This window comes from Nanorana parkeri, unplaced genomic scaffold (assembly GCF_000935625.1).
Source record: "Nanorana parkeri isolate BGI_ZX_2015 unplaced genomic scaffold, ASM93562v1 scaffold605, whole genome shotgun sequence".
Taxonomy (NCBI): domain Eukaryota; kingdom Metazoa; phylum Chordata; class Amphibia; order Anura; family Dicroglossidae; genus Nanorana; species Nanorana parkeri.
Genome location: NW_017306873.1, coordinates 472,296 through 494,412, shown reverse-complemented (window position 1 = coordinate 494,412; position 22,117 = coordinate 472,296). Strand labels below are relative to the sequence as shown.

Genomic DNA, 22,117 nt, shown 5'->3' with positions numbered 1-22,117 from the left:
TTTTTTTTAAATTTCGTTAATTTTTCCTTAATATATTAAAAAAATAAAACCCCCAGTGGTGAATAAATACCACCAAAAGAAAGCTCTATCTGTCCCCAAAAAAGGGTATAAAATTCATTTCAGTACAGCGCTGCATGACGGAATAAATGTCAGTTAAAGTACCGCAGCGCTGAATACTGAAAAATGGCCTGGATGGGAAGGGGGTTTAACACCGCGGATGTCAACTGGTTAAAGTGAAACACCCCTTTAGATTTTATCCCATGCTTCAACAATGGAAAATGCCCATACCACTTCTGTTTACTTGCTCCTATCCAGTCAACCCCCGGCATCAGTGAGTCAGAAGAAGTGGCTGTGCCACTTTAAATTAAACCTGGGCAACTGCAACTAAACATATGGTAAAAAAAAGGAATAGGCAGAGGTAACCTTCAAGGAAAAACTACATGTCAACAGAGACACAGACTGCTGATGCAAATCCTAACTTTTTGAGTAAGACTGAAGTTTGGTCCCTTGTTCTGAGCCTTCCCATTGGTCATTCATTGTAATGGATGGCTTCAGTGACCAATGTTGAGGTTCAGGAGGTGGGAAGCAGTGGGGCCAGGTTTGACTTTTAAAGGAAAAGTCAAGGTTTGCTTATATCATGAATACATATCTTGATCTACTAACCTACTAAGCTACTAAAGTTAAACTCCAATAACACATTAGATCAGGGGTGAGCAATCCGGCTCTCCAGCTGTTGTGCAACTACAAGTCCAATGAGGCATTGCAAGACTGGCAGCCAGGGGTATGACTCCCAGAGGCAGAAGCATGTTGGGATTTGTAGTTAAAGCACAGCCGGGGGGCAGGGTTACCCACCCCTGCATTAGATCCTCATACAGTATATCTGGTTCTGATTGCTCACATTTCAGGTTTACTATAACGGAATAGTCAAATATGAAAATGTTTAATTTACTGCAGAAGACACTGGGTGACCCCAGTTCTCATCCTGGCATTTATCCTCTATGCCACACTGGCTGGATGCCTATTATTGCCAATATCCTCAATTTCCTTACAGCCCTGAATCTAAGGCATACTATTGTACCCCAGCGTCTGGCCCGGTCTCTACTGCACGCTCAGCCACTCTAAGTGGAGCATGAGAGGAAGGATGCAGAGTGCAGAATCATGTAACAAGAGATTGTGGTGCTATTCAGAGTTCCTGAATTCTTTTCCATCAGTTATACTGTTTCCTGGCTAGCACAACACTAAAGTAGTATTAAACTCTCAAACGTTTTTCAATAAGGAATCCAGATCAAACAAATATACCTTGCCCAGCAAAGCATTTTTACCCAAGCACTTACAGTTATCGTGTTTCTAATTAGCTGGCTCCAACTCTCAGCTCGGCTTCCCTGAACTAACTGTCTAGTTCAAGAACCAGAGCAGTCTCTAGCAGTTGTCCATCTACTAGCATGGAGAAGGGAGCAGAGGAGTGGATTGCCTTGCTGTGCATGTGTCTTTGTGGCTCCACACACAGCTGACTAGCAAACACAAGGGTGGCTCCATAGGACCCTGCAAGGGAAAGGAGCCACCCTAAAACAGGGTATCAGGGCCAGTGCTCGGGGGACCAGCTGATTCTGCAGCAAACTAAAACTTTTTTCGTTATAAGCTAGAAATAGCTTAAAAACCGTTTGACTTTAATATCACTTTAAGTTAAACCTTATGGTCTTTCTACCAGTCATACTGCTTCTTGGCTTGCCGAATTTAAAGTTACATTTAAAGATCCTGTATAGTAACAGCCTGACTGGTTGATGAGTAACAGAATTATAGCCATATACGTTTCCAATATATTTTATTACATTCTACTACTTGGCATTATTAAAGCGATTGCTGACTATAACTTACACGTGTTAGTTTTCCTTTGTTTCTGCTTAAACAAAGCCCTGTTTTACAATTACAATTTGCTACGAGCCAGAATGCAACTGGATTGTTGACAACTCAAAATTTCATGCTCGTTGAGCTGATCTGTGCTCTGCCTTCACTGACAGCATTATGACGGCTTACCATTAGGACTATAAAGCAGCATATATTTATGCAAAATAGCTTGAGCGGCGGTAATTTACGGCCTCCTCGGCTGCTCTGCCTGTGAAGTCCAAATGCCACGTTTAAGGAACAAGCGTCTTTTACTAAAACAGATGTGCTCTGGGACTGTGACCGGAATGGATTTACAGTGACCTATATGAGAGTCAGCTATTAGGTTTTTCAAATACTCATACTAGTGATCTCTAAATGTCTGCCTGGCAGCTGACTCCAGTTTGTATTTAGAGGTGTGACAGCTCAGGGTACATTATGTACTGTGAGGCACTGGCATTTGTTTCTGGGAAATACGTTTTTGCCTGGGCGGTTGTTTTTGCGGGCCGGGCCATTGGTACGGAAAAATATTTTTTTTCACAGAAAAATTTACACGCGGGAGCTTGTGCTCGGTGTTACGTAAAATGCAGAGAGGACTTTAAACCTTGTCCCTTAGTAGGTAGAATTGTTGGCAGGCTTCGTGGAATGTCTGTGTGATTGCAAAGAACATCATTTGCAGAGTCTTGATCATGTGACGGCAGCTGGCACGGAGCCACGCAAGCCATCATGCAATATGAGCTGTCAAAGTAATTGTCTTATTCTTTCTCATACTAATATGTACATTTTTGTCCGCCTAATCTTTCAGTGCTCACTCGATCAAGGACATACGGAAAGGTTGCAGTCAATGTCAGAAGTTATTGGGATAAGACAATTAGCAAGAGAAGGAGCCATTTAAAGATTGCAGGGCTCGGACGAAGGGAAAGGACGGGAACACAACGCTGCCTTTCTCTGCGAGCGGTTTTATCTGATATCTCAAGCTTGATGTTATTACACTACGCATGCTGCTGATATGCAATAAGTGTGGCATGTGTCAGTGGAAAAAAGAAAGTCTTAAAGGGCCACTTATAATGCTATTTGCCCGGCCTTTGTGTTGACTCTCTAGCCTTGAGACTTCTAAGTCACTGGCTCAAACAAATATGCAGATCTAAATAGACAGAGAGAAATCAGAAGTCTTTACCTGCATTCTTGTAATAGGTACGTTTTGAAGCAAGAGGGTCAGAACGACTGCCAGGCATGTTTCTTCCATGACTGGCTTCACTTATGCCTCATTTGAGCCTTGTCACACCAGTGTTTTTCCATGAACCTTCATATTTAGGCAGTACATCTGTATTGCAGCCTCTTTACTAATTAAACTGTTCAATCTGCAGTGTGGTTGCAGCTGTGAGATCAAACACTAGGGGGCTGATCTATACATACATTGTGTGGACACCATCCGCACAGCACTAGCACCCTGGATGGTGCTGAGGAGCATCAAGTAGCGTTAGTGCATTACAAATGGCACCCACCAAGCTACTACGCTGGGTGGAACATGTATAAATCAGCCTCTTAGGAAATGTTTGCCTCATCTACCCTTTTACATGCTGGGGTAGCATTAATTTGTAAGTAGACCTTCCCTGGCACCCCACACCCCAAGCCTTCTCAGGTAGGAAGTTGATAAGCCAAGATGGATTTTTCCCAGCCAATTGCTATTGTTAACCCCACAATAGACCAGCATTGCAATAGAGTCCTCCCCCTCTGCTTCCCAGATAGCAAGCAATTGAAAATGACTTGCTAAACTATTGCAGACTTGCCAAGCTTCACAATTTTGTTGCACAATTACAAGCCTGCATTGCAAGTCTCCAGACCAGCGAGCTTGCAGAGCTCATGCTAAGACCTGCAGGACTGTTGCTGTAGACTTGCCTAGCAAATTTGCTACACATTCAAAAAGTGTCAACTAGAACGTGTGCTGCAAGTGTCCTGCAAGTCTACAACTTGCCAGGAATGTGTGCAGCAAGTTAACAAGAATTACAATTTCACCCTGCCACAAGTTGGTAGCAAGTTATCCTTGCTATCTGGGTTTCCATACATACATGTTTGTTCAGAACTTGATGCAACATTACCAAACCAACCACAAGATCTTGGATGATCTGGCAGCCAGATCATTGATGTCTGTAGGCATCTTACATTAACTCGGATACTGGATGCATCTAATCCCATGTTACTGTGTCTCTGTCTACCCACGCTGTGAATGTAATGCAAACCAATGTGAGTTTCATTGAATGTGGAAGTGTGCGCTGAGCTATTCAGCTTTATATATTCTTCAAAACCCACTGGGGGTGCTTGGCAGGAGCTGCGAACACCCGTGACAAATGCTGCCTTTTTTTAGATTTTATGATCCTTCGCCAACTAGGAAGCAAATGGCTGGATGTTTGTAGTATATAAACAACCCAGAACATATAATTTGCCTACTATGTATTCTGCCAAATTGTTTACTGATCCACTTATGAAGCACTCATGCTGAAAAGGTGGACAACATTATCAGCTATTCAGTCCATAAGAGTAGGCTTAAGAGCAATATTAAATATACACTGAGCACTAGCTGAACCAGGCTCCAGTTTGGTTGCCCAACCTAATGGTATGATCAGTCGGAAAGATTCATCAGTTCAGTTAATTTCCTATAAAACGGGGTACCATATCCATTGTTATATGATTGGTATAGGCAAAGAAACTTTAAGGTAATACATAATATGTTCTTCAGCCTATGTAGCCTAATATAGCCTTTTAAAGCTGAACTCCAGACAAGACTGCTTTCATTTAAATATATTGTATAGCCCAGGGTTCAGGTTAAAACTTTGCATACGCATCAAATCACTGTAAATCAACGATAAAAATTGATTTCTGGGAAATCTGAAAATCCTGTCTTGTTAAGATCTCTCCAAGTAGTAATACAGAGGGATCATACAAATACCAGTAAGTATATACCGCTGAGATGGGCAAAGCACAGGGTCACTTCACTTGCATTGCCACCAGCAACAAGGGGATACCTGATTTTCCTTGGGGAAAAAAAAGCAAAAACCTCACAACTCTGCCCAAAACAGAACCTGATTTTAAGTATATCATAAGTCATACTTTTTTTTTATGCAGATTCCACACAAATTATTAAAAAGAAAAGTTATCTTAATTAAAAAGGATCTAAATTAGAGTACAGTATCCATCTTTAAAACAAAAAACAAAAAAGATCTTTAGCCACAGTTGAGGTATTTCCCAACTCTCAACTCGAATAATGGTCAATGACACCTCCCTGTGACCGAACAAGAGTCACAGTTGCAGGGTAATGAAGTTCAAACCTATGACACATGACCTTACTTTATCTACTCAGGGGTCGCACGTGAGGACCGACCCATAGGTTACACAGTGCTATCGCTCTACCCATTGATATCACGTCTGCCGTTATTTGTTGAGAAATGCAAACCACCAGCCGTAGTGCCATCAATGTTTAAAGTGGTGGAGTGCTAAATGACATCTGTGCAGTGAAAAATTCTTCTGTTTATCTGTAGAATGTGGTATTTGTAACTGAAATCCTTTATGTATTGAACTTGAGCTTAGATAAATACATAGGCTGCCACTGCAAACCTCTATTCATTTCTCTTCTTTGCATCATAGCAACCAACTGCAGCTTGTAATCAGTGTAGTCGCAGATCAGGAATTCTGACTTTGCAGCATGCTTGCTTCAGATCAGTGACTCAGAAAGTACTGAACTCAGAGACATCTAGGAAACTAGGGTTTTCAAATGCAGGTCAGTAACAGCATTATATGTTTCCCTTTAAATACCAATTGTACTACAAACCTGTAGACATTTTAAACAAAGCTGACAGAGTGCTCAGATTCTGAAAAACGTTAAACACAAGAAAGGATAACTGACTGGGATATTATATTTTTAACTAACACATCACTAAGCCAACACATTAAGCCAACACAAAAGACTAAAGATAATTATTTTCTAAAAAAGTGACAGTTATTTTCATTTGAATCTAATATGATTTGGAAATGACAGTCACATGACTAAAATAAAGATACTTGTTCTTGTGTAAAGCTTCATGAATTACATGTCATGTTTCTGGACTGGAAGAATACAAGGGTAAATCAGTTACAGCTATCTACAAAAAAAAAAAAAATGTACCCACAGAAAAGGGAGTCTTAATATTTAAGGTAAACCAGCCTAATTGCACGGGAGGCATTGGCAGAACCAAGGACTAACTGTCCATAAACAAAAAGGATTTACCTTTAGAAACGCTGGTTCCAAAAGCTTGCTCGTACTGGTGCATTGGGTTGCTGAACATTTTCATAACTTTGAGGATTATGGTAACCATAGTGGGCCAGTCACCTGAATGTGTATTGGCTGAGAAGCTATGTGTGTGGCATTATCTTGTATTCTCATTATTACCAATTCCAACCAGGGGGAGCACTAAAGCCAACATGGAGAATCAAATCAAATAGGAGTACCAGTGGCTCTTTGGCACTTGGATTCTGAACTGTGAAGCTTTGATGTCAATCTTTGCTTTGACTTGTTCTTTAAAGTAAACCTGTCTCTTTGCCAATTTAGGACAATGTAACAGGTTTATTTGATACTCTGTTGTGTGCACTTTGCTTCCATGTGTTTTCTCAGCCGTACTCACCAGCTTTAAAATACACTAGGGGGGCAATTTGCCCTTAATCATTCCTTCCACCATGTGGCGCTTGGTTCTCTTAGTGTTAGATCACCAGACTTGACTACAGTCGCAGAGTGGCATTGGAAGGTCATTAGGACTGTGTAAGCTCTAACACCAAAGCTGAGCCTGCACATTGTGTTTTGGTCAAGGCTCACCAGGCAAATGGGGTAGCAGGGAGAGAACGAGGAACATAAGCATTAGGAGCTATCAAAAGAACCTGTTATTAAACTGGCCATACACAAATAAAATTTTAAATGACCTTTTCAAAAGGAGCCAGGTGTAAAATTCTTGACTCAACAGTGACTACATCTATTCAGATGCACGCACCGTATGGGTACTCAGCAGCCACGGGAGCAACGGCTGCTGAATATTATACCTGGCAGCGGAGATTCCTCTATCTGTGCTGGATGAGGGAATCTAAATGATCATTTATCTTGTTCTAGCCGCATGAGACCATCCAGTTTTCTCTGAAATTGTAATAATACACACAAAAGAAGATAATTAAATTCCTTTTAATATTCCTTCCTATATTTAAAGAACCCCCGACTTCATATTTAATCTTGATGAGAACTGTTGAACTGTACATTCAGCTATTCAAACCACATTTTACAGCCAAGTTCAAGTCTTTTTATTATTCTTGTAAAGTTTGACAACTCGAGTCAGCATTAGTTTTGTTTGTTATTTATTGCTGAGCAAATTACAATGCCATGTGTCTCTTAAACCTGCCCTATAAAATCTAATAATCTCATAAAGGTAAGACTTTGAGACCTTGGTGGGTTTTATCTGCTCCGTTTTATAGAGCTAAAAGGGATGGCAATCTGCTGTGTAAATGGTACAAGCAATCACATTGTGATTCCCAATCTCTTTGCGTTCCTTTTTGTAACAAAGGAACAGTGCGTGATCAGAAATAGCTCATGGCAATGGGAAGTGTCATTACTAGACGTGGGGCAGCGCTGCACAATGTCCTAGGTAAATCTGGCTAAGCTAAAACACAGAAAACATTCCACACTTATCTGAATTTCAATTGAGTTGCTATCTGTGTGATAAAAGCAGCACATCCCCCCTCATTTTTAATGTCTGCTGGTTTTTGATGAAGCTCTAAAGCAGAAGAAGGCAATCAGTGAACTTACTGCTATTTCTGGGACTACGAGTCCTACAAGCACCATAGTGATTCTTCCCTCTAATGCCTGCATATAAAAATGACAATTTACAGTCCTGCCACTCAGAGTTCCCAAGGTCTGCAGTCCTACTAAGAGATGTTTAATCTGTCCTTGATTATATAACAATGGTATTAAAGTTAAAATCAGTAGAATTTCCGATGTTAGCACAAGTTTGCATCTATGTTCCTCCACTTTCCTGCAAAGCCATAATCGTGATGTTGCACAGTTCCATCTGGACCCATTTATTTGTTTGTTCAACATTATATAGATTTGAAGGAGAACAATGCTATTAATTCATAATGTGTACTCCCCACACCAGCTGGATGGGACTATCTGGTAACATTACCTCACTGGAATCCCTAAGATAAAGATAAATCCCTGTGTAAAGTTGGCCCTTGACCATTTTATACCTACCTCTCAAGCTATTCTTCACCACTGCTTCCTCCACCAAAATACCTGGTGTTGGGAGAGAATCTCCAGGGAAAGTGCTAGTGTAATTTTCTCTGTCATGTGACAATAATCGGGCCTAGCAATTGGCCACTAGGCCTGGGGACTTGTGTTGACTTAAGGTAGGTTCACATTGCAGTGTACGTGTCTGCACATATGTACTTGTATAAATATCAAAAATAATCATGGAAAAAGCTAGCATACTAATATGACTTATTTAATCAGTCCATAAAAAGAGAACAGCAGGAAGTAAGATACCTTACACGTTTCACATGTGCGGGCACTTAATCAATGAGTCATTCCTACCGAAGCCACCATTTAAATCATACAAAAATGTTGGCTTAGATTTCAAGGAATCACTCTATGAATTAGCACCAGCGGGCATGAAATGTGTACAAGATCTTGCTTGTTGCTTGCGTCTGTACCCTTTTTTATGGCTAGAATATGTAAGCCGCATTAGTATGCTGGAGTACCATCATCCATCATTGTTTTTGCTATCAGGAATGAGCTGGACTTGCACATGGCAGATTTAGCAGGCAGGGGTGAACCAACCTGAAGCAGTATTCATTTTGTATATATATGTTGGCAAGTATGCACTGGTTATATGCAATGCGGTGTGGTTTTGCATGCGCTAAATGTTTTGCTTTTGCTTATTGCTTTAACCTACGGTGCGTGCTAACAATTTTTACAGCACACCGAATGCAGCACATTCGTTTGAACTGCCACTAAACAAAACAAGGCTTTTTGCCTTGTCTTTGAGTTGCTGCCCAACGCATGTGGTGTGAACAAACCCTTCTGATGGCCTATTATTATACTTTATTAAGGTCATACTGCATTTTACTGAGTATAATGGCTTACATAGTTGCTATCAGTGCTTTTTTTCATTTATCCATTAGTTAAAATTATAGGCCCTCAAGATGAGATAGGGCCCCCTACTCTGATTTAAACTCCACCTTCATAATTTACCTGCAGCCCTAGAGTCTGTAAAATCCGATAACTGACTGTGCTCTAAATCCAAACCTGTGTACATGGAAACAATTTGAGGTAGTAGCTTTGTAAACCACAAGCTAGCTTTGATTTGCCTGTGTTTGCCTATATTCCTTGACAGCCAATCAGGTCCTGTCTTGTTTATTTAACATGGCTACAGATATGATATTACAATGTGCATATAATGTCAGGTCTTGTTGAGTTTTAGATAGGCTTTAGTGTTTTATAATGCTATCGTACACATTAAACACACCGTTGTTAAGTGAGCGCTCAGATAACCTCTCCTTGCCGGCCGACAATTGAAAGGATATGTCTAGCATTAGCGTAACAGCAAACGGCAATCTATAATCTTAACCAAGCACACTTAAGGTGATTTAGGGAGTAACACAGGTTTAAACAGTCTTTTAAAGTGCCCCAGTAAAAAGCCCTTGTTGGACTAGCAATATGTAAACAGCCTGATCTGGCAGGTTCTTTGACGCCAAAAAGGTGACAAAATTGAACCTGGGTCTGAATGCACATGGCAGAGCAAATACAACTCTAGATAAACATCCACTTCAAGCAGGATAGCCATATAAGGCTCACCACGTGAGTAGAAGATAGAGGTCCTTTTCCAGGTACAGTAAGAAAAATGGACACGTGCTCTGTTTTCCACCTGCTCACCTACACTGATACTGACGCCAGAGCTAATACATAACACATGCATGTGCCGTCAGGGACTGTTACCTTTTATCAAGGATTATTTGTGGACATTCTCTGCCATGCAGGGAAATTTCCATGCACAATAATTACCTCAATGAGTTGGATACATTTGTAAAAGCACCATTACATGGGCAGAAAGTGCAGAAAGTAGGGATGCCCTAATACCTATACTAGTGTTGGTATTGGGGCCGATACCAGGCATTTTCATGAGTACTTGTTCTCGTGAAAATGCCCCGATTCTTAAGGCAGATGCTGGCCCTTTAAATTTTTGTTGGGGCCTCGGCAGCCTACTGGGGTCCTGGCAGTAGCTGTCCCTGGCAGTGCCTGTCCGTTTCTATACCTCCTGCTCCTTCTTCCTGGCATAGGCACAGCCATGGACAGCCCCACACACAGCACAGTACAGCCCATGACACCAGCACCCGTCTGATCAATTAAAAGCCCTGCAGAGATCCACACATCAACATTTATTGATGATTTTTTTTGTACTGGTCTTCCTTTAAGCAGACCACAAACATTACAATCTGAGTTAACAATAGCCTTTAGGTACACCAAGAAGTATAGGATGAGAGGGCCTGTCTGAGTGGATATAAACTGAACGAGTTGTTTAGGTAGCCCTTCACATAATCGTGTTTTGGTAAACCTAAAAGGAGATTGTACAGATACTGTACAATCAGATTGCAATGTGTATGAACACATTTTAGCTTTTGACAATCACCAAGACATTAATATGAAGGTTTGAAAACAAGTTTACTGCAATTTAAAGTTCTACACATCAGCACTAAAAGAGGGGGTATTAGGAAGGAAAGAGGACAGCTGCACTGCATCGTTCCCCCACTGCAAAATATCTAGTGCCTCTGGGTATGGAGGTGAATGTGACCTACTCCTGTGATGTGGTGCTTGGGTTTGAACAGCTAATTGCCAAGTGAACATTGATGCATGATTGTGGGAGTGACATCATCACCCCTACGTAAGCTCAGACACTGTCAACGTACGTGAAGCACACACATAGTGCTTTGCAATGGCAGCAACTGGGAAAAGAATGGTCAGTTAGAGCTGTGAAAGGTAGTTTAGGTGGGTCGGGGGGTTAGCAAAAACGTTGTCCCTTTGCCCTGTGTGTATTTAAAAAGCCCTAATGCCAAAGGATTGGCAGACCATTAGCATTTTCAGAAGGAAAAGTCAACAATGGTAGACCATTTATTTCTCTTCAAAAAGGAATAAAAAAGTATATATATATATATATATAGATATATATCTATATATATATCTATATAGATATATATCTATATACATATAAAATAACAGTTTGTTACATAGTGTTTTTAGTGCTACGCAGAACAGATTAGGGACTGAAGGGCACCAGCCAATTATAAATTCTTCCACAATGACTTTTCCCCCCTTAAATTATTTCTCCTTGAACTCCAAGCCCCAGGCGATAGCTCTACCATCAAATTAAAAATGGAGAAAACGAGTCATTGGAGTAAATTCTATGGAGGTTCAGTTCCACTAAGGACCTATTAACCACAGTCACAAGACTGGCAAAGACAACAGTGCTACTTGTTTAAAGTGAGGCCAAGTCATTTTACGCAAGATCTGGTCATTCATTAATCAGTCTTATAATGAGTAACTCGCCATAGTATTGGAGCTTGCGGCGCTGCGGACTACCTGTAATCTACATCTACGCCAACTGACCTGGTAAAAGTTACAGGAGAAAAAGAAAAAAAATTCCTATCAGTGCCTCAGCTCTGAAGAATGTGACGTCCGTGTTAAAGTCATTCATCTTTGTAAATCCCTCTCTTGCCAAGAATGACAAACTCTGGCTTTTTGAAGCTGATTCATTCTCTTTCCTCATTCAGAGGGCCGGGGATGAAGCAGCTGCAATCATACTGGGCCATTTCAATCATCAGTAAAACAATTTGTCTAAACCCCCCCCTCCTCCCCCTTCTTGCTAATATGCCCTATGCATTTCATAAGCTAGGCATTACGGTTCCGTTATGTAAATGTGTTACGCCTGAGACGCAGTTTCTGTGGAACGCTCAGTGTCTCCCTGGCTCAGCTAGGGATGTAAAGCGGCGGATTTAGATTGCATTCCTAAGTGAGAAGACTTGTGAGTAATGTTGACTCAGCACCGCGTGGAGAGACTGATTACCGGGTGACACCTGCTGGTTGACAAAATAACAATGCTACAGGCGCTTTTTGGTTAGGCCAACTCCTGCCTTGGCCGCGGGATGTTTTTAACCCTCGCAATGCTGTCAAGACGTGTTAAAAATCAGATTTGATGAGAAAATGTAAAACAGACAATGTTTAAAATAAATGTCACATTAATACAAAAAAATGTAAAACTGCAAAAGTGCATTGAAAGGCATAAGTAGCACAGCCATGCACATCAAATGTGGTCAGACGTTTGCAAAAATGTACATGTATACGTGATTGCATTGTGTAAGCCTGGGGTGCACAAGCTGATAAAGACTGGCCCCTGAAGTCTGTCCAAGCCTGGAGCCAGCAGGATTTTTTTTTGAGCTAGGTTCATTGACAACAACTAGAGAAAATGCCAAAAGTTGGGTGTCAGCTGTCATTTTTAAGGAGCATTGTCTACCTGGTGCATGGGTTTGGTCCATCCATGGTGTAAGCATGAAGGTAAGCAATGCAGAAATCCCCTTGTCGATGTTAAGGAAGGGGAATTAAGTGTTGAAATTAAATAAAATGATGACAACTTTTTTTTTCCGGCCCTCCAGTTGTGGTGAAACAACAAATCCCATTATGACTCTGCCTCTGGAAGTCATATCTTTGGCTGTCAGAGTCTTCCAATGCCATGTAGTTCCACAACAGCTGGAGGGCTGAAGTTTGCCTACTCTTGACCTACAGAATTGACAAGGCAGGCAGCCACATAAGTGCAATTTGGGAACCAATCTATCACAGCAAAGATCCTTTTACAAACAGGCAGATTGGCATTGGGGGGAACGTGCATGTTTGGGCTTATGCAGGAGAAAGAGGAAGCATGCTGGAAAATCTAGTTCTGCTGATTCTCCTGATTGATCCTGCAATAAAAAGAAATTTGGCAAAAAATGTCTGCTCGAGTGGGGAAAGGGTGTAAAAGCATAAGATTATTGCTTGGGCCAACTGCATAATATATTCTAGGGCCCACTGAAAAAATTGTGTACAACACAACATTATAACGCTAACTGCATAAAAGTCATCACAAGAAGTGTATACATGCCTGTACCTTGTATTCAGGTCAGCTAATGAAGATTTGCAGCTCCTTGTCTGTCTGACATATAATAGAATATGACAGGTGTAGACATATTAATATAGAATTCAAGAGCCGGTCTGACCAATCCAAGAGCCATTCATACCTACCTTGCCAATAACTGGGTGGTATAGGGACACTCCTGACTTTTTAACCAAAATTGTTTGGATAGCGAATAGGTGAGAGGAAAAAAAAACACATGAAATATGTGTAATGTGTAATAACCGTATCTGGCCATGAACACAATGTACAGAATGCATGAGCAATTATTTTAAAGTACAGGCCTCCCATGATTAATTAAAAGTCAGATCACAGTGGACCAAGCATGCCATTATTTAAATCTAACCACCAACATGCATAAGCAAATCTTAGGAACAGGCCTCCCATGATTGTTTGTTTCCAATCAGATCAGAATGAATCAATCATGCCATCAATTAGAATTGACCACCAGCATGCATGGGCAAATATTGTAAAGGACAGGCATTCTTTGTTTAGTTCCAAGTCAGATCAGAGTGGACCAATCAGCCTGTGCCAGTTTTAGCTGGCAAAAAAAGTGTACTTTTTCTTGCAGCAATAGCGTAACAAGCTCTAAAAGTCCTACAGTCACACAAACTTGTCTGTGGCAATAATAATTATTCATGTACAAACTTACACAAAAGCCCAAGTCAAACGTGCGGTGATGCAAAGTCCTTAAAAGCCTTTGCCAGTTCTTCCTAAAGCAAGACCGTAACAAAGCTAGCCTTTGTGTATTGCTAAACTGTGTGTCCTTGCATAGGATTGGGCACACCGGCTTCTGCACAGACAATATACCTGTTGTCATACCTGTACATTTGAGTCTTGTGACTTTATTACTTTTTTTTTTTATTCCTATAAAGCAGTCAGCCAAGGCTCACTCCCACAAAAATGTATTCAATTCCCCCGGTCTCTGGTAACAACCGGCCTCCCACTGGCTGCAGCCGGTGTCACATAAACTAGAAAGACGCGGGCCCTGTCTCTGACATGTGGCAATGCGTGCATGTGACTGAACATAATGACAGTGGAAAGATGAATGAACTGTGTGCGTACAGGAAAATAATTGGGATTTTAAAAGGCAAGGTCACTTTTCTTCTAAAGAGAGTGCTTGAAAAGAGTGCCACAGCTCATACAAGAATGTGAAGAATTTAAGAATATTATATTTCCATTAAGGCTCAGCTCTTGCAGCATTTGGATTTGTCAGGCATAAATTAGCAACTTGCAAACGTTTAGGGATATAATTTACTCATTACAGCGGAACCATAGTCAGATGAGAACCACCCGTTACCCTGTCCGGCTCGCTTTCTTAAAGGTAACTTGCTGCAATATAAATAACTTTTTAAAAAGTTCCAGGATTATATGGTTAGTTACTAACCTGGAACCAGTATGTGCATGTTAGATGTCCTGACATTTTACTGGCTGCTTGCTTTGGGTCAGTGATTCGCTATGTAATGAAGCCCTGTTTGCACCAAGTCATGTGACCAAAGGTTTCCGCACAAGGACATGTGATATCTGCTGAAAGGATCAGAATTTGGAGTGACTGCCTGTCCTTTTCAGCAGAGATCATGTGATTAAATAACTAGGTATTTGGTCATGGGACCTTAATGCCATAAGACCATAGTGGAACTATTTCAGGGCCTCTATTGTTGATGCCCTTAAGGAAGCAACCAGAGTAGTGGGGGTTCTTATTAAACTATAGTACTAATTTGAAGGCACAACAGCACAAGATAGTTCAATTATTGATTCAATACAAAAAGTCATGAAGTGTGTAAACCACAATAAGCCATATCAATCCTTTTTCGTCTACTGCAGTCAAATGAGTAAAATATTAATTATGATTGGTTATTATTGTTGGTGTTGGTATTTATCACATTACTAAGTGCCTTATGAAATAAACTTGCAACCAATGTAGTTTTGTTGCCATCTCTGAAGACAACTGTTAAACTATGCAGCATGACATTCCACATCAGCAAAAGTGACACATGTATAACATGATGGCTATCTTGTTATGTACTGTAAATGGAGCAATGCATCTACAGTGAGTAGAACTGAAAATTCCTTGCTGCACTCCTAAAAACATGACAGTTAAAAATAAAGATGCCCTGTCCACTTCAATTAAGGCTTTTCCATCAACTAACTGCTGTAATATAATAGGGCACGTGGCTAGGCCTCTCTCCTCGTTGTATTCTTGGGTTTTTTTTTTCATGCCAGGGTAGTGTTACACTGACAAAGGAAGCACTGATGAAGTTCAAGGGCAACAATTGATGCAGCTGTCTTGTAAGGCATTCCACTTTAGACATGAAAGTATTCCTTATTTGTCACTGTCTCTGAAGAGGATCTTCATCTCATCTTGTGAAATGGAAAATTATATCAATAACACCAATTTCTGGTGAATCATTTTGTTCCAAATAATGAAAGACACAAACTGGGTTGGTTGACCTAGCCAACAGATTTTGGTTTGTTCTCAAAAATTAAAGGTAACTGCAAAGTAACCAATACATTTTATGAAACAGAAAGTAATCTTAAGGCTGGGTTCAGACCTAGGCGTATCGAATATGCGTGTTTGTCGCGCCCACGCGTTTTTACCCTAAAAATACAGCGTGACAAACGCGCATTTCCGAGGGCTACCTGGCTGTATCCCAATGGATACGCGTGGCAAATACGCCCCAAAGAAGCTCCTGTACTTCTTTGGGCGTAGGGCGTTTTGTAGCGCGTTCATACGGCCTGTAATACGCCCAGGTGTGAACCATACCCATAGGAAATAATGGGATTTTGGTGTTTGAGCGTTTTGCACAGCGTAGGAACGCGCTACAAAACGCCCAGGTGTGAACCGGGCCTTAAGGTTGTTGGTACCGCGGCCATTGAGGTGCTTTTTCTGCACACCACCACACATGTATGGTGTGAACAAGGCAGATGGAAAATAATTGCCATCCACCATACATGTATAGTGGCATGCAGAAAAACAGCACAACAGACATGCTGTGAATGAGCCATTAGACACCACTATCTACTGGCTTATGTGGGGAACACCTCATGATATAGCTATCTTCAAGATTCTAGATCCAGTCTGTCCTTACTAACAGTTCCCTTTTAGAGAACAGTCTTCACGTTTGCGTCCTTAAAGGTTAAGGCTTATTAAAAAAAAGGAGCTATGTGTTGTCCATCAACTCGGCGCAGAGGCAAATATTATTTTCCCACAACCACCAATAAAATTCAGACATTTAGATTCTATGGCAGATTCACATCTGATTGGTGGCTGGTGGAAAAACAGTAATAGTACTTATAAGTGACGTTCTGAGACACAAGGCCTTTGTTGTTAAACAAAGAATATCTGTTGAAGATGCCTCGTAGGAACCAATCAGATTCAAACATTTCCTTGCCAATTGTCATTTTTTAGCTGAAGGCTTGCATGTGATTGGTTCTTTTAAGCTGGCTGAGGCAGGTGCTCCCGTAGACTGTTTTTTAAAAGGGCCCTGTGGCTGCCTTTGTTATATATGCAAGATACAGATTAAGTGCCACTTGTTATATGTATGCACCGGGATTATTTTACAACTTTTGCTCTGTCATAAGTAACGGAAAAAAATGAAACAATTGCTTGTCTCACTTCACTGAGTTTCACATCAAACATTTGCCAAAGATTCTGCTCCATCCAAATATGCTGCATATTTTTTAAATCCTACATTTCATTTCCTCAGAATTACAAGGTCTGCCCAAGGAAAAAAGACCAGCCAGAGGGTACTTTAGCAGCCTTAATAACCTTCATGCTCGTGGACAACAGAGCCCCTTCCTTTTGTATCTCCAGAGATGCATCTGATGTACTTCCCAAATGACTAGTGATATATCAGGATCGTTTAGCAAATTATCAACACAGAAATGCTACCAGGAACCCAACCGGAAGGTCATGCAGCGCATGCCAAGGTGACAAATGCTTGTCTGGTCTAGCAACACCTGCATTTATATAAATTTCCCAACACTCTCCGTGCAAGCATCTTCCAAGAATACAATAAGGAAAGGACGTGAATCGATCCTCGGCTTTCACTGTTAAAAAAAAGTTTGGTGTGCATCCAAGCTGTCTTTTTTTTATCCTGATAAACAAGCTTGTAAACAACATGGAGCCTGTAAGCATAGGCCAATATCATACCTCAAATATGTTTGATGACTCGTTGCTGTATTGATTGGAAATGTTTTCTGATTGGTCACTGTACCACTTTAATCCACCCAAAAAGCTGTCTGCATCCAAATCGTTCACATCGAGTTCAGAAAGATCCAGCTCTGGAAGATCTGGGCAAAGGGGCTGGTCTTCACCAACCAGAGCAGCACACTGCAAAAGACAAAAAGGGGAATGTCAGGTCAAAATCTTCACAAGTACCACTGGTGTTAACATTTGACTCATAATCTGCATCGGTAACATGTGATTAACTATTTTCTGCTTTGTGACTATCAAGGTTACACACCTTGGAAACCTTCCAGATTAAGTAATCATTCAACCATACCTGTGCCTATCAAAATGTCTCTCCAGGATAAGGCTGGCTGCCAAATTTCAAAAAGGCACATGCGAGGGTCAGAAAGAACGTCGCTGCCATTACACTTTTACACTGCTGACCAATTAAATGTCTTCATAGAAATACATTTCTTAGAACTACACAAAGGCAGTAGGCCATGGTGCAATTTATTCATTTTTGTTCCAACAGCCATAAAAACGTAAAGGCTGATTTACGAAAGCTTTAGGCTTCGTTCACACCAAATGCAGAGCAGATCCGCTCAGGTTTCTGCACATGCAGTGCAGTGGGTTGTGCCGCGTGTTTGATGCGTTCCGGCCGTTTTTGGTAAACAACTCTTTTTTTCTTTTTAAGTTTAACATGGGCTTTCAGTGCGTTCCAGGCATTTGTGTGCATTTTTGATGCGTTTGCATGCGTTCCAGAGCAGGTAAAATAGGGCCTGCTGCAGTTTTTTTACCTGCTCTGGAACTGCACGCTGCGATGTGAACTGGAGCTAAGAATACCATTGGAATACATTGGACGCAGTTTTGATCCGGTCTGCAACTGCTCTGCTCTGCACCTGCTCCGCGCTTGGTGTGAACAAGGCCTTAGGGAAGGAAAATAAGAGGTTTGGTTCCTGAAAGCCAATCAGGGTTTAGCTTTTGTTTTCTCACGTGCACTAGAAAAATTATACCTGAGAGCTCTTGGGCAGCATGTCCACGTCGTCAGGGTTTATCATTCTCTATTAAAGTTCTATTCTAAACTCTTAACCAAAACTTTCAGAAAACTTTTTTTTTTAATTTTAAGGGCCAAGATTTTTTTCGGAAGGTAGATGTGTGGCTTGTATGCTGAACAGCTGACTCCCCAAACCAGACCCCATGAAGATTTTTTGGTTTGTGCCCACCCTTCTGTAAAAAAAATCAAGAGTCACTCCTCCCCATCAAAGTATCACCCAAAAAACAGACCCCAGATGGTAGATTGTCCGGTGAGCCAGTGTCCTCTTCACTCCCCTGGTACCTATGCCAAACAATGGGTGGTCTGTCTACCTGCTCCAAGCATACTGTTTTCTTAGGCTATCTTACTGGCCAGTTCAGGTGCACCTAGAGCTTAGCAGAGTTCCTCTTTAAGTGTATGCATCAAAATCAATCTGTGATGCCCCATAGCAACCCATTTCTTCAAAGAACTGGCAAAACAGATGCTTCTTATCTCAGACACTTTCATAAATAGGGCCCAGTGAGCTTCATTTATCAAAGTGCCTGAAATAAGACCAGCGTGTATTATCCATAACAGCCAATTAGTTTCCCATTTCATTTTATTTAGTGCATGAACAAATCTAATTCATACCCAGCACCATTTATATTAAAAAAAAGAACATACTACGCTCTATAATATTACTGCGTAATCGAAAGAATATGCAATGTAAAAAATGCTTTAGAAACTTTACTCGCCTGCAAAAAAGCTGTTGGTTTTGTTACACTGTAACAACTCCCTAGTAGCTGGGAAACAACTTCCATTATTTAGCCTAAGATGTCTACTGTAGAAAATCCTGGGCATATCTACAGGCTGCTGTGAATTTATATCTGACCTTTCAGTGGGTGCGAGGCTTTACATGGCAAACTGTCCTCTCCTGTCATGCTCACATCCCTGGCACTTGCCTGTACATCTATAACAGGTGCTTATCAATTCCAGCGCCACCATCCACTTCCTCTCATCATAAGGCCTACATGTCAAAAATACCTTCCATAAAATTACAATAAGGTCACAAAAAGCCTCAAGGTTTAGCCCTGGACACCAGTTATCATGTATGTGAGTGTGTGTGCCTGTGTACATATACATGGTAGACTATAGTGTAGGCATTCTGTGGATTTAGGGCTATTTGTGGAACTACAAGACCCAACAACCTGTGTACAATCCATACAGTTTATCCTCAGCATAAAAAAAACACTTGCAACATTATCTTTTCTTTTTGCACTGCAATCCTAAAAAACAGCGCAAATCGCAAAGAGGATGTGCAGATGCAGTGACACATCAACCAGTTCAAAATCACCTTACACTTATATGACTTCATTAAATGTAAATCCTATTAGTTGCTATAGGTTGCTGCACTTTGCAACTCTTTGCACTGCCTGGCCATCTAGGTGCTGACGAATGCCGAAACAAAGCCCGCTGTTGACAATCAATATCTGTCAGAGGTAGGGCTGCAACTAACTAATTGATTATAATCATTAATGAGAATAGTTGTCAACTATTCTCATTATCGAGTAGTTGGTTGGATATTGGTTGGATAACCTAGCTCTCTTCTCCACACTGGGAGGAGGTCACAGCAAGCAGTGGGTGGGTGCAATATGAACCAATTCAAAATCACCTTAGTCTGACTTGACTTGATTAAACGAAGATCCCATTGGTTGCTAAAGGTTGCTGCACTTTGCAACTCCTTGCACTGCTTGGTATAGACTGTTGATGCAAAGCCCACTCTTAACAATCAATAGCTGTCAGAGGTCACTGTTGGTCCCTCATGTCGCCCTGTCATTTGGAGACCCACAAATTCTCCTATATTCAAAAGGTTCAACTAAACTTTCAAAACTCAGTGGCGCATATCAACCAAACAAAAATCACCTTACTCGTTGCAGTGCCTGGCTATCTAGATGCTGAAGACTCCTGAGCAATCAATCGCTCCCAGGGGTCACTGTTGGTCCCCCACATCACCCTGCAATTTGGAGACCCGCATCTTCTCCTGTATTCAAGAGGTTCAACAGAACTTTTGAAATGCAGTCACTCATGTCAACCAAGGTAAATGTAATGTGAAAATCACCTTACTCTTATTTGTTTTGATTAAATGAAAATCCCATTGGCTGCTATAGGTTGCTGCACTTTGCAACTCATTGCACTGCCTGGCTATGTAGATGCTATAGAATGCTGAGGGAAAGCCTGCTGATGACAATCAATAGCTGTCAGGGGTCAGTGCTGGTCCCTCACTTCTCCTTGCCATTTGGAGACCCGCATCTTCTCCTCTATTCAAAAGGTTCAATTAAACGTTCAACTTTTTCATCACTCTAAACCGTGTCCTCAACCCAGCAGATACAAAAGGTACAGCCTACGGAGGTAAACTTGTTGCAATGTGTCTTGTAAAAGCGCCTCTATCAATCTTTGCAATCTCCCTGCACATCATCCTCATTAAAATGTGAAACATCTGGGACTTAATCTACGTGGGCCTTTATTAATATAAGCATCGGTCTGTCCTGTTCTGGGAGCAGACAGATTGCATTTCCCAGCAAGTGTGCTTTTTTTTTTTTTCCTTTTAATCAGCTTCCTTTTTTTTTCCTGTTTACCGAGCTTCACAAATTAGCTTCATGTAAAGAAGCAGCGAGGAGATGTACACAAGCAGCAAATCCAAGAGTTAATCCATTTCTATAAACAATGCAAAGTGCTATCAAATCCCAGCCACAACCCTGGTGATCATGAGATCAATAACTGTTGATATGTTATTTGCCATCGCTGGTTTACAAAAATAAATCTCCCCTTATTTCCATGCTCGCTGCTCCTCAATCAGCTCTCAGGCAGCATCGGGAATAATGCATGATGGAAAAATGAGGAAACGGCAGCTGAGACCCACACCATCAGCTTGACAACAAGCCACAGCACTCTTCAGCTACTCGCAAACAATTAGGACTTTGTAGCCGCAAACTCGCCTGATGGTCGCACTGTATCCGTTGCCCCTTTGGAATCTAAGTGCGCTTCTGTTATCTCTCAAGAAAACGCATGACTGAGCGCGACCAACGAAACGAATAAATGAAAGTGATCAAAGTGGAAATACATCCAGCTTTCCATTTTTATTTCTGAACTGTGGAATACGGTGGTGGGCATATGGCTCAATTCATGAAGCCTCATGCAAGGATAAGAGTCTTTATTTTCGGTCATGTGACTGTCATTTCCAAATCTCATTGGACTCTGCTGAAAAGAACTGTCACTTTTGTGAGGGAAATAAGGATCCTTATACTGGTGTTAAAGCCTTGTGAACAGAGAGGGAGGGTGTGTGTGTGAGTGTGTGTGTGGGTGAGCACATTGGGGGGAATTGATCCAAACTGGAGCAGGCAAAATCTGGAGCAGTTATCGCAGCCTATCAGCTTTTCTCTTCAGTTGTTCAGTTAGGATTTGAAAAATGAAAGAGAGAAGCTGATTGACTGCCATGCAAAACTGCTGAAGATTTTGTCTGTTCCAGTTTTTATAAATTTCCCTCATTGTGTTTGTCACATAACTATCAATATGCATGTATATAATGAAAACACATACACAAATATATATCTATATAGATATATATACACATGTATTTTTTCTTATGTATTTATTAATTTCATATTGTATAGGCATATTGATACTTATGTGACAAGCTCAATGTGCTTACACACACACACGTATATATAAATACTAATAGATCTATAAATATTTATGTATGTGTTTTCATATTGCAAAAGCATGTTGACACTTATGTGACAAAAGCAATGTGCTTACACACAGACTCAT

The 22,117-nt window shown here is 41.0% G+C and overlaps 1 protein-coding gene across 1 annotated transcript in view; it reads right to left on the bottom strand.

Annotated features, from left to right (window-relative positions):
* The window catches only part of PPARGC1A (PPARG coactivator 1 alpha), an 88,530-nt gene that overhangs the window by 65,328 nt on the left and 1,085 nt on the right, over window positions 1–22,117 (bottom strand). The window contains exon 2 of the mRNA XM_018562835.1: window positions 17,260–17,439. Coding sequence (XP_018418337.1) covers window positions 17,260–17,439 — 180 coding nt within the window. The remainder of the gene's footprint in view (window positions 1–17,259; window positions 17,440–22,117) is intronic.